Here is a 15016-nt window from a genome sequence, read left to right as displayed (position 1 = left end):
CTTCTAGCGTGTCAAAACTATTTTCTATTATTTATATATCATCTCTGATTGTTTACTTTTTGTATCTATTTATATTGTGCTGTTTAGGTTCATCTACATTTAAACCTACAAATTACATGTAATTGTTAACATGATAGCAGATACGACTTACTACTGTATATTGTGAAAAGTGCGTCTCCCGAGACACTTTACCTGTTTTCCTACTTTGTTTTCACTGTACATGTATGACCACCTAAAATTGCTGGATGTGTCTGAAAAATGAAGCCTCGATCCACATGCCCCGAATAGGCTATCAGGATGCATCAGATCGATCAGAATGGTATGCTGTGGAACGAATGTTAAGGAAGCATGCTGCACTGTATGGTGTCAAGATATATGTGTATGCCTCTCTCTCCCTTTCGTGCCATTTTTCTTTTATGCGTAATTATCATACTTATGGCATGCCAAAGACTCATTTTCGTAGAGGGTGTCATTCATCTAAAGAATTTAGCATCCGGTCCCAGAAATGATTGAGCTTTCTGATGATTTTACTAGGAAAAAAAGGAAAAGAAAACATTTCCTCATTCCTTTTTACAGATATATCATTTTTTGAAGTACATTGCTCTCCAGAAATTGTAATCAGTAAAGTTTATAGCCTCTTGTAAACAAATGTGATGTGGTATCTTAGTTTCCACACTGGCACTTCTCTCTTTTCTGTAAAAGGTCTCATACAGGGATACTGGACCAGGTGTACCTTGGTCACTTCTGTCCACCTCTCTTGGAGTCGGTGTACATGGTGAAAAATTCACATAATAAAAAAAAGAAGAGAAGATCTATATATGGATGTTAGTATGATGTATTTTTTTTATTATCTGCAGATATTATTTCAAACACTCTGCTTAGGTTAAAGGTTGGTATTAACCTGGAATGAAGTGATACTCTGGCATGATAAAGAGGAAGTGATCAAGGACGTCAAAATGACATTGTCCCTTCGGTTTACCTGGTAGATGTTGTGCCTTGGACCTGTATTATGTGTACGTAGGTTAGTACTTCAAAGATTGTGCTCTGTAAATTAGTTTCTGTTTTAAGGTATTTAAGGTATACATGTCGTGGTCTACTTTCTGTTATATGGATTATGTCTTGCAGTTATAACCCATATAGAAAAAAAACATGTATGTTTAATGGAAATTTTCTTTTATTGGTAAATGACTACTTTTAAATAATTGTTAAAACGATTGGGACACCTGTTACCAGAAGGAAATAAACAATTTTAATATATTTATAAAAAGGGTTTCACACCTATGACTTATCTGTATGAGCATTGTTTTCTACATACCTAATATTTCTGTCATGGCTAGAGAAGGCGAAGACCTTGAAAATCTTCCGAAAGGATTACTGCAATGTTAAGAATCATATAATAGTAAATTAAGTTCTACATATATGTACATACCCGAGATGCTCACTCCCACAGGGTCACATGGAACTTGGAAAGACCTTAAATTTTTAAAATTTTGTTGCTCAAAAGAGTTTTGATTATGGAGTTCAAAATCTACAAGATCCTTGCGACCCTGCGGGAATGATCATTTCTGCCAGTATGCAAGTACATAAGTAAAACTTGACTTACATTTATCTGACTTTTAAAGAGTTTTTTCTCTCCTTTATGAACTAGACTCATCTTGTATGAAGTTTTATATAGTACAATAGGTAGATAGCCAGACAAATGTAAGAATATATATGTTAATTGTTTTTTATGCTTCTTTTCTAGGAACTTCAAATTTTTGTTTTTGTGCCCATCTAAATCAAAGAATGCAAATACATGGGAACAAAGAGAGGAATTAGATGTCTCAGGTATTCTAGGAACCACAAACTCCTATTCTTTTAGTGCCGGTCTAGGTTTGAACTTGTAAATGTTGTTTACCAAATAAAACCGAGGAATCAGTCAAATAGATGTTTTCATGTACCCAGGTACTCCAAAGCCTTTTCGATGTTGAGCTATCATATCAGTTAATGTTTATATTTATTTTTATTTGTATAATATCGTTGGTTACAGACATCATTTATGACGTGCTCCCTGGTTGAGTTTTCAATTTTTTTAATATTCTGTGGGTGATAAGACTAATTGCAGCAGGACATGTTAATTTTTACTAAACGCTTGTTTTTTTTTCGGCCAAAAAATGATTCGATTTGACTAAAATTACAAGTCATCCAATATTACATAAAAAAATTTGGGGGTGTACTGTGTACATCTCCCACTCTCCAAATACGATTAATAACTGAACAGCTATATCTCACTAATGAGTGAGCTAACCCGTTCGCAGATCGTTTGAAAAATCTAAAACATATGATCTTGTTACTTAAGCTTGCAAGCATATCACGGCATTCTTGCACAAATCTTAACAAACGTGAGATGGAGATGTGCATGGCCTGTATTACCCTACAAACAATCAGATTCAACAATTGCTTCGTTACAGTTATTGTCTTTAACCCAACTTAAAACCTCTCTAACACCAAGTGCTTTTGCCAAATCCGGGTTAGGCTGCCCTTTCAGGCATTTTGAACGTGCTTCGATTAACTTTCCTTCACCATTGCGGACTACAAATGCATGGCTGTAGCAGTTTGTATCATCAAAGATAGATGTGTCTGCATTGATCTTAACTCTACTAAACATATGAGTATGCCAGTGTTCATCACCATCATCTTGATTCATGTAAGCCATAAATCAATCAAAAGTTCTGTCTTGAACATCATCCCACTGGCTAAGAATAGAATATGTTGATTCCACTGCCTCTGTAATCTCCGATCTATGTTGATTCCAAACAAGTTCATTACGGTGTTTCCAAATCATCCAACAGACCATGACAGCAATATGAATTCTCTCCTTATCTTGCTGCCAAAAAACTAACTGAAGCTTAGCATTGAAAAAAGACCGATGTGGATAGTAACGAGCTTTATAAACTCTACTAACCAATTTCTCCGCGAAGTGCAGCAACCTCCAACCCTGCTTGCCAAGCAGAGCAAGATTAAAATCATGGACATTCCGAAAACCCATTCCACTAGACGATTTCTTCTTGCTCATATTACTCCAACTCCTCCAAATCCTGACTTATGCTTAATGGAAGTAGGAAAACTCCCATTGCATAATTTGGAAGTGTCTGAGCTACTGTCTTCAGAAGAACTTCCTTACCACCCTTCGACAATGTTTTCTTGTCCCAACCTTGAATACAGTTTCTTAATTTCTTCCTTTAAAACCAAAAGTGCTGATTTATTTCCACCAATTATGTTTGGTAGACCTAAGTACAAGCTTTGATCAGTGGCTTCTTGGAACCGTAGATTTCAAAGAATTTGGGGTGTTTTTACTAAAAAGAACTAAGGACTTATCAACATTTATTTTCTGCCCTGAAGCTCTCTTAAAGAGATTTAAAATTTGCAACACATGATCTGCACTTTCTTCATTTGCTTTGCTGAAAATATAGCAGGCGTTTGCGAAAGACATGTGAAATGGAGGGTACAGAGCAAGCTACCTTGATGCCATTAATCAATTATCTTCTTTCATAATCATGAAGCAATGCTGTGAGGCCTTTGACGCATACAAGAAACAGATACGACGAGAGAGGATCTCCTTGTCTAAGACCCCTCTCTGGTGTAATGGACCTAAAAGGTCGACCTGCATCCCATCTTTGTTAACACAGCCTCCAAAAACTTCCATTCCACGCGGTCGTATGCTTTAGACATGTCTAATTTCAGAGCCATCCAGCTATCCTTACTTCTAGTCTTTCTTTTAGCTCGAAAGCCACCATCATATCTCGGGCTCATCCCATCAGGGTCCGGTGATTTAGCTGCATATGAAACAAGGCTTGCCTGGATCTCTTTTTGTTCTACCTCTGCTAAAAGCATGGCATTTTGCGCCGCTAAAATCCTGTGTGATCAGCAAATTATGACACTCTTCTGGCTGAACACTTGTTTAGATAGATGCCTGTACCTTGTTCATATGTTAAGAATATACAGGGTTGAGGTATCATTTTTAATATATGTGTTTGTTTAAGTGCTGGAATGAGTGAACTACAAGAAAACGCGAATCTCCCAACGGAATTTTCCGTTGGTAAACACAAATTCCCGTTGGCAAAACGAAGTGCCAACGGAATTGCCAACGGAATAAACTGTTAGTAATATCATGGTTGATAAATTGTTACCAACGGAAATATACATTCCGTTGGTAATGCAACGGATTAGCAACGGAAACTTGGTGTGTTGACTTCATTGAGATGTCCAATATGCCAACGGATTTTCGGTTGGTAATTTGCCAACAGAATTTTCGTTGGTAATTTGCCAACGGAGTCTAATCTGTTGCTAATATGGCAACCAAGTACCAACAGAATTTCCGTTGGTAATTCGCCAACGGATTCTAATTTGTTGCTGATATGGCAACCACAACAGCAACCAATTTTTGGTTGGTAAGTAGGTAATTTACCAACGGAAAAACCAACATGTTTTGCTTATATATTTGGTTGCAAAATCGTAGGGAAAGTTAAAAATTGATATTTTATAATAAATTTTATTAGTTAATTGATTGGGAAATTGTTAAGCATTAACTCTTTTGGATATATTTAATTTTTTTAGCTAATACTACAGTAACATTATACACTGCATTATATTATTAACAAAATACCTATAGAACCAAAAGAAAGACTAACTTAACTAAAAACAAAAACTGGATTCACAACAAGTATCCAAACATATACCAATACCATTCATTAAGTTGGTACAAAATATCCAGAACTTCAGTATGTAGAATATATAGAAAGCAGTGGCTTGCTATTGTCTTTTGTCTAACTTGCGTTCTGATTCCTAAATACCAAAGCAAGTTGGCTCTTCATCTCTTCCATTTGCTTTCTCATATCTTCTAGTTCCTTATCTCTCGTCTCTTGTAATTCCTTCACCTTGTCCTTCATTTCTTGGAGTTCAACTTGCATCAGCTCATATTCTTTGTTGAAGTTAGAGCCACTGTAACAAGAAGTGGATGTACTGCTCCTGCTTTCCGGCCCATATATGTAGGGCTGAGCAAAACCGGACCGAAACCGAAAAACCGGACCGAACCGAATAATTTCGGTCCGGTTCGGTTCTAATTTTCTGAAGGTTCGGTCAGTTCGGGTATTTCGGTCCGGACCGAAATAATATACGGTTCGGTCCGGTCCTCATCAAAAAATTTCGGTCCTGGACCGAACTTATATATGTATAATATAATTAATATTTTTATTATATATTAAGTATAATATAATTAATGTTTTATATATATATTAAATAGCATATCATAATTATACTATATAATATCTATATTACTTTATGACTGTCTGATTTACCTAATACATATGATAGGAAGCTAAGGATGCTTCAGAAAATGCAATTCTTGATTTGGCTGATACATTCGGCGATCAAAGGAGTATATCTATATACCTATTGATGGCCACTGCAAAAACTTCTCTGACTATTTATTTTGTTTCTAACCAACTAGCAGACTAATGTATTGGGTTTTAAAATTTGTAAACTTATGATTATTTTAGAGTTGTGCTTTGAATTTAGCTTTTTAAATTATCTGTGATGGCGGCTAGTTTTTTCTCATTAACCATGCTTGCTGGGTTTCTTTATAATACGGTCTAATTTAATTTTTTTAAAAATTTCGGTCCTGGCGGTTTGGACCGGACCGACCAAATGATTTCGGTTAGGTTCCGGTTCGGTCCATATGCAAACTTCGGTCCGGTCTGGTCCTGAAAATTTCAAAAGTTCGGTGTTCGGTCTTTTTGGTTCGGTCGGGTTCTGGACCGAACCGGCCGAATGCTCAGCCCTACATATATATATGACACTTTGCAAAGAACCTAAGCCATACATTCTGTTTTCTTTTGTCTGGCCCCCCCAACTGCCTCCAGAAATATTTTATCTTCATCAATAATCTGAGGTTCATCAGAACCTTCGATAGGTTTAGAACGTTCCTCACGGATTTCAATAACCTTATTCTGTAAAATAATAAAAACACATCATACCAAATTAATTTTTGTGCAATAATAACGGCAAAACAAATATAAAATTCCTACGACACTCAAAATATTTCAGAATACTACTTACATATACTGCTTCCGGTTTCTTGGTAACAAATGTTTTTTTGTCACGTTTCTTAGTATGTGTAAGCAAATACACATCAGCCAGAGTTGAATTTTTACCATTAGTCTCCGCCTGAAATTAAATTTAATTTACAAAATGAAAAAACATTAAATAATACAAGTCAAGAACAATGCAGACTTGTATATGGTATTTGTACACATGTATGCTATTAAGCTATTCTGCCATGTATTTATGTTTTCAAACTAATTTGAATATTGATCAGGCTAATAAAATTATAAGTCGTTCATTAATAGCATGTCCAGTTGCATTTCCAATCACAGGTAAATTCCAAGCCATCAACAAAGATCAATATAATAGAAAAACATATAATATCTAAAATGAAAGAAAGACTGATTTATTGCATTCTCACAGAAATCTTATAATTAACTTCAAATTAAAATTATCAAATAAAGATTAAACTATTAAAACTCATCACCACAATTTTTCACAAGTAGCTCCGAATTTCCTTTCGCTATAAATATATTAAACTAACAACAATTTTTCTTGCTGCCTTGGTTGTGTGAAAAATCTCGTTAACACGATAAATAGACAAGCTGCCAGATTATGTGGGATATGACAACTTATTGTTATCATTCTCCACTACAATTTCTTAATTAATCAACCTTGTACCAGAAAATTAGTACTTAAATAATGAAAATTATAAACATGAACCAAATCTTATTCTTTATTTAATTTTTTTGCTCTTTGCTAAAATTGCCAAACTTGCCAAGCCTAGACCTCCCTGACAGTAAAATCAGGACCAACACAATACTAACCAGGCGACCAACAAACATGTACTCAAGGAAGAACCAGAGCCGGCCACTACGATCACAGATCCATACTTCACAAAAAGAGATCAAAATAACCGGAGACATACAGTAAATTAATACCAAATACAGTCTCAGTTGCTGCAACATTAAGTACCAATAAACATCATTTTCACATATCACAACTTCTAAACCTCATGGTATATTACTTCAGAATAATTAAATCATATGAATTTCAAACAAAATAATATCATAGGCTGTCCATATAATAGTCATTACAATAAAAAGCATTAAACCAAAACCAAACAATCAATAAATAATAACAAAATATATTAGATTAGTTAAGTTCAGGCACTTACCAGAACAGCAGCATGAGTTCTTAAAGATGCTGAACTGAACCACCTGTATGAGTTGGAGGGTAGTGGTCAGTCCCACCACGACGATTTTTCTTTTGAGTTTTTGATTTAGTTTGGAAATCTGGAGTTTTCCAAAATTCAACCCAAAGCAACCATACATGCATGGCCTAGCAGCGGGTGATTTTGGCGCCAACATTTCCCAACGGAATCTTCCGTTGCTAATTATTGGTTGGGGAACGGTTGGTATTCGGTTGTTGAGTGTTTGACCGTGGCCTGCCTACTAATCAGTCAGCATTCTGTTGGGAAACTACAACCAAAACGATTCCGTTGGTAAATTTGCTTGGCAGATTCGCGTTTTCTTGTAAATTTAAATATCTTTAAATGATTAATTATAATTAATTTAAAAATATTTTTGAAATAATTTTTTATATATTTTTGAGTAATCAAATTCATTTGGTACTAATAATTTGAATTTGAGAACAAGAATTAAATAAAAAAAAATTGATTCCTCAAACCCATGTTTCATACCCACCTTTTCCCCTCATACCTTGTAAGTTTGAGGTATGGGTTTGAAGGCAAAAGAAAATTTAAGCAACCATCAGATTTATGTTTGAAATGAGCGAAAAATATGAACCAAATGACTGGTATGTTATATATGTTGTGAATTTTTCAAAATATAAATTACTTAAAAATATCAAGTAGATCATATATATAAGACAAATAATGTCGACAAAGTGACTCAAAAATGAATTAAGCTAACAATTCTATATTTTGATTAATATTAATTCGAAGTATATTGTCACTAATTTTACTTATAAATTTCTTAAAAGAACAAAAAAATTATTATATATTATCTTTGACATTTTTGATTGATATTGCGCAAGACATCCAAATTACAAAGAACGACTCAGTATTTAAACATACAAATACAAGTTTAGAGGCAGAAAGTCAAACAATATCTAAAAATAATAATTAATGCATTTGAAATAAATAAGTGCTCAGACATTGTGTTGATAATGACTTAAAATACTATCACATTCATCAAGTATTTTATTTTGAAAGCATTTATCAATAAACATATAATTAAATATAATAATAAAAATGAAAGTTATTTTTTTACTTATTTTAAAAGCCCAGATTTTAAGTCCAGTCGAACAAATAGGCATACAATTTATTCCTTCCATCTCATTGAATTGTATACATTATTTTTTGGCACGTTTTTTAAGACGTTTTTAAAGTATAGTTCCATAATATTCTTTTAATTTTTTCTTTGAATAAAAGTTTAATATTTAAACTTTTACTCGAAAAAGAAAATTTTAAAAAAATATCGTGAAATCATATTTTGTAAGAACCTTGAAGTGCGTCCAAACAGTAAACGTATACATCTGAATGAGACAGAGGGTGTAAGAGCATCTCCGGCAGTTTAGCTATATATAGTCCTAAGCTACTATCATAAGGAATATGACAGAAAACACAACTCCACAAAAATCCTAGCAATTCCTTAAAAAGTTAGCATAAGACTATTTATATTTCATCCGGGAAGCTGTAAAGACTCTCTAGAATAGTCTTATTTATGGTCATACATCTTTATTTAAATCTTATTTATTATATTAAAAAATTTTGGATAGTCTAGAAATGCATTAGTAATTTCAACACTCCTCCTTAATGCATTTTCTCGCAACTCCAAGCATGTCTTGAAGGTATTCAAACTTTGGCCTTGCTAGCGCTTTAGTGAATATATCTGCCATCTGCTCCTTTGTCCTGCAGTGGACCACCTGAATTTCTCCATTTGTTGATGATTCTCAAATGAAGTGATATGCTTAATCGCTATATGTTTTGCTCTCCTGTAATAAATTGGATTTTTCGTCATGTCAATTGCTGACTTGTTGTCACAGAATAATTGCACAGCTCCACATTGCATCTCTCCCATGTCTTCAAGTGTTAACGGAGAAAACTGGTTGGTTAACAAAGATGAGGTTCGCGGCGTGAATCAAGATTCTTGTTGGCGAGAATGTAGGAAGCAGTTGGTGGTTTGTTTTGGATGCGGTTGCAATTGTAAGCAAAGGGTTCGAGATTGCTAACTGGAATAGCTCTCAAGAATGATCGATGCCTACAATTTGCCTACGTACCCCTATTTATAGGGGATCAAGCCGGCACGCAGTTCTTTCTCCAAAGAGACCCATGTGGGCTGGGCCTCCCCTTCTAGATACTTCCTCTCGAAAGGGGCCCAATACGATGAGGCCTAGTCTTGGGCCTTGTAGACTCTCGAGCACCCAAGACTTACCCCAAATGCATGGACAATACTCTACTCCCCGACAGGGACAACCCGCCAGACTACAGAGATAGAGCCTTCCAGGGCGCGTCTTCTCTTTAACCTCTACCTCCCAAGGAGGACAACTCCTCAGACTACAAGGTAGGGCCTTTGATGACTCAACATTCATATTTTCTTTTAAGCCCCAAAATTCTTTCTTTTGCATGATGACGTTACCTCTTCGAGCCTTTGAGTTCTGTAATCGCCGTGTTGTAGAATTGTAGTAATGATTTTTATAATGAACAGAAGCAGCATAAATACTAGAAAAATTGTAACTCATCCAGATGTGCTTGTTCATCTTTAAATTCTTACGCCTCCAACACATAGTTTGCCGACTTTCATTTATGCAGTCACGAGCTTTCATCCTGATTCTTTGATTTCTTTGTCGTAGAACTTTATACGCCTTAGCTTCACTTTTATATATGTTTGAGATAACAAGTTAATTCTGAGCAAGGGCACACCAAAGGTTGGGATTCAGGAAGATGCACCGCATAATGCCTAAATATGATCTCCGCTTGAAATAGATTGCATTGCACCCAAGCTAGTCATTGACCTCTTTTTTTTTATTTGAAGAAATATATTTCTTTTATTTACACCTGCTAACATTTTAAAGTAGCTCCTCCTTAGTAATGGTGCGGGTCCAGACTCAATCCATGTCACCATGTGCATGCTCTTGAATGCATGGGATTTACTCCACTTTCACTTTTAAAAGAAACGGGACCCACTCACAAGTGACAAAACTTTGCATGCCATTTCTTCCTTTTGCAACACACGACCTCATGTATTTGATTTGCATTAATATCCACCATGTATTAATGTTCCTTCAATTAATAGTATACAAGGTGTAAATTCAACTCCATTAATTCTTTATTTTTACCTTCGGTTTTTCTGTGGTGTGCCCATGGGCACACATTAAGCACAAAAATTGATGAATTTAGATGGTTTCTATTGGCTTAACCTTCTTTAATAATGATGCACCCCCTGCATTTACACCAACCATACCAATCAAAACCCTCCAATTCTATAAATTTTAGTGCTTAACATGTGCCTATGGGCACACACTAGACAAACCCTTTTACCTTTAATATTTCTATGGAGGCGCGCCATCAATGCGAATTCCGTCTTGATCTCTCCAACTAGAAGTATATTACAAGCCTATTTTGAATCTTTTAAACTTTCTCATGACTTCTTGGCTTGACAACGAACACATTCCCTCCTAATCTCGTCTTCTATATTTTCTTTTTTTATATCCAGACCCTGCTATCTTGTGTATATATTTTTACACACCGAAGGCAGAAGGCACCAACTTGCATGGCCACCATTGAATTCTCTGCATAATTTTCTCATTAGTTACATGTGGTGCCATCACCTTTGATGTGTTGTCATATCATCAGTACTTGTGAAGATATTGCGTAGCTTTACATTTCAAGTAAACATGGAGTACTATCTTTTGTAGAGCTGTAAGCGAACCGAACTCGGACGAACTCGGACGAACTCTTATCGAACTCGAACAAAATCTTAACGAACCGAACAATGTTCGATAATTTTATCGAACAAAATTTCATGTCCGAACTCGGTTCGGTAACGAACCGAACCGAACACGAACTGTTCGCGAACATGTCGAACAAAACCGAACACAAACCGAACACGAACAGTTCACGAACAATGTATATTTTTAAATAATATTTAGGTTATTTTTTAATTATTTTAATGAAAATAATTAACCCAAATATTTTATTTATATATATACAACATATACAATATCAATTTCAAATAATTTTACAATTACAAAATAAAATTAATACCTAAATTATGGATATTATATATTATATTCACATATAATATTATAAATATTTTTATTTATTGTCGAACGAACACGAACTTCTCGAACTCGAACCGAACACGATCTTAACGAACCGAACACGAACCGAGCACCCTAAAAGTTCGGTTCGGTTCGTTAAGCTTATCGAACAGAAAATGTTGTTCGAACTCGTGTTCGGTAAGCTTACCGGACGAGCTTACCGAACTCGAACACGAACCGAACCGAGCGAACTTACCGAACAGTTCGGTTCGTTTACAGCTCTAATCTTTTGTCTTTAATACGACGGGCCCCCATCCATGTATCATGAATAACATTTTAGCCAAAACAGGTCTGTATACTCCCTCCGTCCCAGTGAATTGTATACAGTTTCTTTTTTGGGACGTCCCATCAATTGTATACATTCCAAAAGTAGTAAACTTTTATAATATAAAATATCATTACACCAACTACTTTCCTCCACTATCTCTATTCTATAATAATATAAACACTATTACACCCACTACTTTCCTCCACTATCTCAAATCTACTATTAAATATTATTGGGTCCCACTATTATACCCACTTTTCATCTAATTTTACTCATTTTTTACGCAATTTATTGGTCTCCGTGTCCCAGCCATTTGTATACAAATGACCGGGACGGAGGGAGTATCAAGCGCACCCAAGATTTCTCCTTCTTCAATTTTTCTTTTACTATAGCACGTCGAAGTATTGACACACCCAATCTTCTTAGCTCTCTATCTTTATGTTACTATCAACTTTTTTTTTCTTTTACTTTTTACTATCTTGGCGTGCCTTGAGAACTTCACATGAGCACCGTCGTCATATATACATTCATCGAAAAACAGAACCATACACGCCGTAGTGCCTTTTTCTGCCTTTTGCAACATATAAATTCATGAATGGCGCGCCCTCGATCAGTGTCCCTTAGTGAAACATATGAATTTGTTCCTTGTTTAGTGAAAATTATTGACATGCTCCCTTACTTGTCATGCACAACTTTATAACACATGAGTGCAGGTGGACACATGAATATGGTTATGATGTAGTTCTTCCACCTCCAAGACCTGGCGCGGTTAGATCAGGGAGAATAGCTCAGTAGCTTTAGATGCTGATAATAAACTTGAGTTCTCTGGGCGTGTGACAGATATAGTGAGGCGACATACTATTAATACTATGTGATCAAGGTGCACCTTTACTTCTTTCATCGTCCAAACCCCGACAACAACTTCCTCATTTTTATTTTTCCGCATGTCATAAGCTTTGGCTTCTCAGCTACAAGCAGTCTTCGGTTGTGTATACTGGATTACATCTTAGGTGAAGCACCAGTTTGCTCACCATCTTCACATATATCTTCTCCTGCAGTTGTCCTTTTTTATTTGATAGTACAAGTTATTCTGTCCTCTCAAAATATTAAGTGTTGTCAAAGTATGCACTTGATCTGTGTAGTATCTGCCCTTTTTGTTTCTGCTTGAACCACGTATTCACATTTGTTAATTTCCTTTGTATATTTAATGCAGCAGGTCCCACTAATTTGCACATCGTCCACTAAATTCATGACATGGTAACTTTCTCTCCCTTATTTTGTAAACTTAGAGCAAGTCCAAGAGTGCCCTATATTGATGTCCTAAATCAAAATTTAAGGCATGTGAAGCAAATCAATGCTCCAACAATGTCCTAGTGTTGCCCTAAAAAACTAGGACATGTAACAAGTGCCTTATTTTTGAGGCACCATTTTGTATGCCCTATCAATAAAAAAATAGCTTTTTACGATTCCACTACATCTCTCTCCTCCCTCCTTCTCATTTCTTTCCAATAACAATTCCAATATATATTATTATTTTAATAATAAGGCACAATAATGGGGCATGTTGTTGGAGTTGATACATTGAGATGATGTCCTAATCACTAGGACACTATATTTTATAATATTTATAAGGCATTTGCTAGGACACTGTTGGACTTGCTCTTACGTGCTCTTCGGTCTTCTGTATATTATACTTAAGTGAATGCCTTGTAATGGTCCCCACATAACATGCTTGTACGGTCCATCATTTGCAAAAACCTACTTGCATCTCTTATTCTTAACATTATCTTCAGCCGAATGCATATAATATAGCTGTATTTTGAAGCTTTGACTTTGACTGAGGGCGCGTCCAGAGCAAAAGCCGCTCTCCAAGATATTCATATCAAACTACACCATAGGATTTCAATATTTTACTCATGACTTGTCCTGGGTCTCAGAGCTTGTCTACAATTTATATGCTGAAGATTATCCTGGATTATCGACCCTCGACCCGTATCCCGAACTAATCGTCTATCTTCGACTTGTAATCCGGAGCTTGTCTTAACTCTTCGATCTATATCCCGGAGTTTGTCCAGGATCTTCAGTCTTCAACCTGTATCATCGGGCTTGACTCCCGTCTTCGCCTTGCATTCCCGGGCTTGTCTTGCGTAACACCAAGTCTCCCACTTTCAATGGTCTAATCTTGACTTTGTTGTTGTAGAAACGGGCTATCCTCTACTGATATGCTGCGAGTCTAACTTGAGAACCCATTCTGACTTCTTTTAGTGTATTCGGGTGAAGCCTTTGATTTACTTCATTAGCCTCTTTTAAAAGTTGTTCATACCTAAAGAACCTGCTCTGACTTCGAGTGGAACCATTGCCTCAGGATCTAGAACAAATGAAATACCCCCCGGGTGATTGTCACATACTTCTTCACGTACATCGTCCCTCGTCTGCCAAGAAGACAGTGGCGCTGGTCTTTGGAAAAATCCTTTGTTGCGGTTGACTTCAAAGAGGTGTTCGAATGATGGGCAACATAAGGTGTCCAGCAATCAGATCTTCCATCATAGTCCCGGGGTGGGGTGTAGCTTCTTTGATAGGTTGTATTGACTCGGTTTGGACTTTGATGTCTGCTTCTATGTTCTGGGCAAGAAGATCGGTTCCGTCTCTTCTGATTGATCTTTGAAGGACTTTGAGATTCATCCTTTCTTGCTTTCGGCCAAGGATTGTTCCACGTTCTTGTATGCTTCAGCCCGGGCGTAAAGATTAGATAAGAACTTCGGGTCATTGCCCTGTAGATGCTTCAAGAAGTCAGTTCCTAGCTCAAGACCTGCAACCTAGAAACTCTTTAATGTCTCTTCTGTCGCTCCTCTGACGTTGGAAGATTCCGCGTTGAAGCGTTTGAAGTAAGCGCGAAGAGTTTCCCCTTCCTTCTATTTGATGTTGGCCGAGGTCGTCGCCGGTGGAGCATATTCGTCTGTTGCCTGGAACCGGTCATGGGTTTTGCAGACTCTCGAGTACCCATGACCCCTGTCTCTATGTTGAACCTGCCAAGAAACTCGACCGCATAGAATTTGCCATGGACTTCAGATCTGACGCTGTGTTCTTGTAGTTAACGGGCGAAGGAGCCTTGATGGCTTCGGCAAAGACTGGTTCTTGACTGGAGGTGACGTCTTTCCTCCATCAAAGTGTGTCGAGATCCTCCTGAGAGTGTTGATGTCGACAGCAGCAATCCTTGAAATGTTCTAGATATTAGGTTGGACAACCGTTGTAGATGGGATTCCCCCTGTAGCTATGAGGTTACTTGGCGGCAGAGCAAGGAGATTCGATGATGTGGCAAGA

At 36.5% G+C, this 15016-nt stretch overlaps 1 protein-coding gene and 1 long non-coding RNA gene across 9 annotated transcripts in view; one reads left to right on the top strand and one right to left on the bottom strand.

Annotated features, from left to right (window-relative positions):
• The window catches only part of LOC108192309 (probable helicase CHR10), a 33937-nt gene extending 31902 nt beyond the window's left edge, over positions 1–2035 (top strand). For 7 of the 8 annotated variants that reach the window (XM_064084451.1, XM_064084447.1, XM_064084446.1 and 4 more), the window contains 2 exons: positions 265–379; positions 858–1185. In XM_064084451.1, coding sequence (XP_063940521.1) covers positions 265–379; positions 858–882 — 140 coding nt within the window. In that variant the 3' untranslated portion in view covers positions 883–1185. Of the gene's footprint in view, positions 1–264; positions 380–857; positions 1186–1744 lie in introns of those variants that run through there. The other variant, XR_010287585.1, reaches the window with a different exon arrangement.
• LOC135149256 (uncharacterized) lies at positions 470–1736 on the bottom strand. The gene is made up of 2 exons (XR_010287587.1): positions 1316–1736; positions 470–1002 (listed from the first exon to the last, which is right to left on the bottom strand). It is a non-coding gene; the product is annotated as an uncharacterized LOC135149256 (long non-coding RNA).
• Positions 2036–15016: the final 12981 nt, after the last annotated feature.

The sequence above is a fragment of the Daucus carota genome, chromosome 9 (assembly GCF_001625215.2).
Source record: "Daucus carota subsp. sativus chromosome 9, DH1 v3.0, whole genome shotgun sequence".
Taxonomy (NCBI): domain Eukaryota; kingdom Viridiplantae; phylum Streptophyta; class Magnoliopsida; order Apiales; family Apiaceae; genus Daucus; species Daucus carota.
This window is presented reverse-complemented; position numbering and strand designations above follow the sequence as displayed.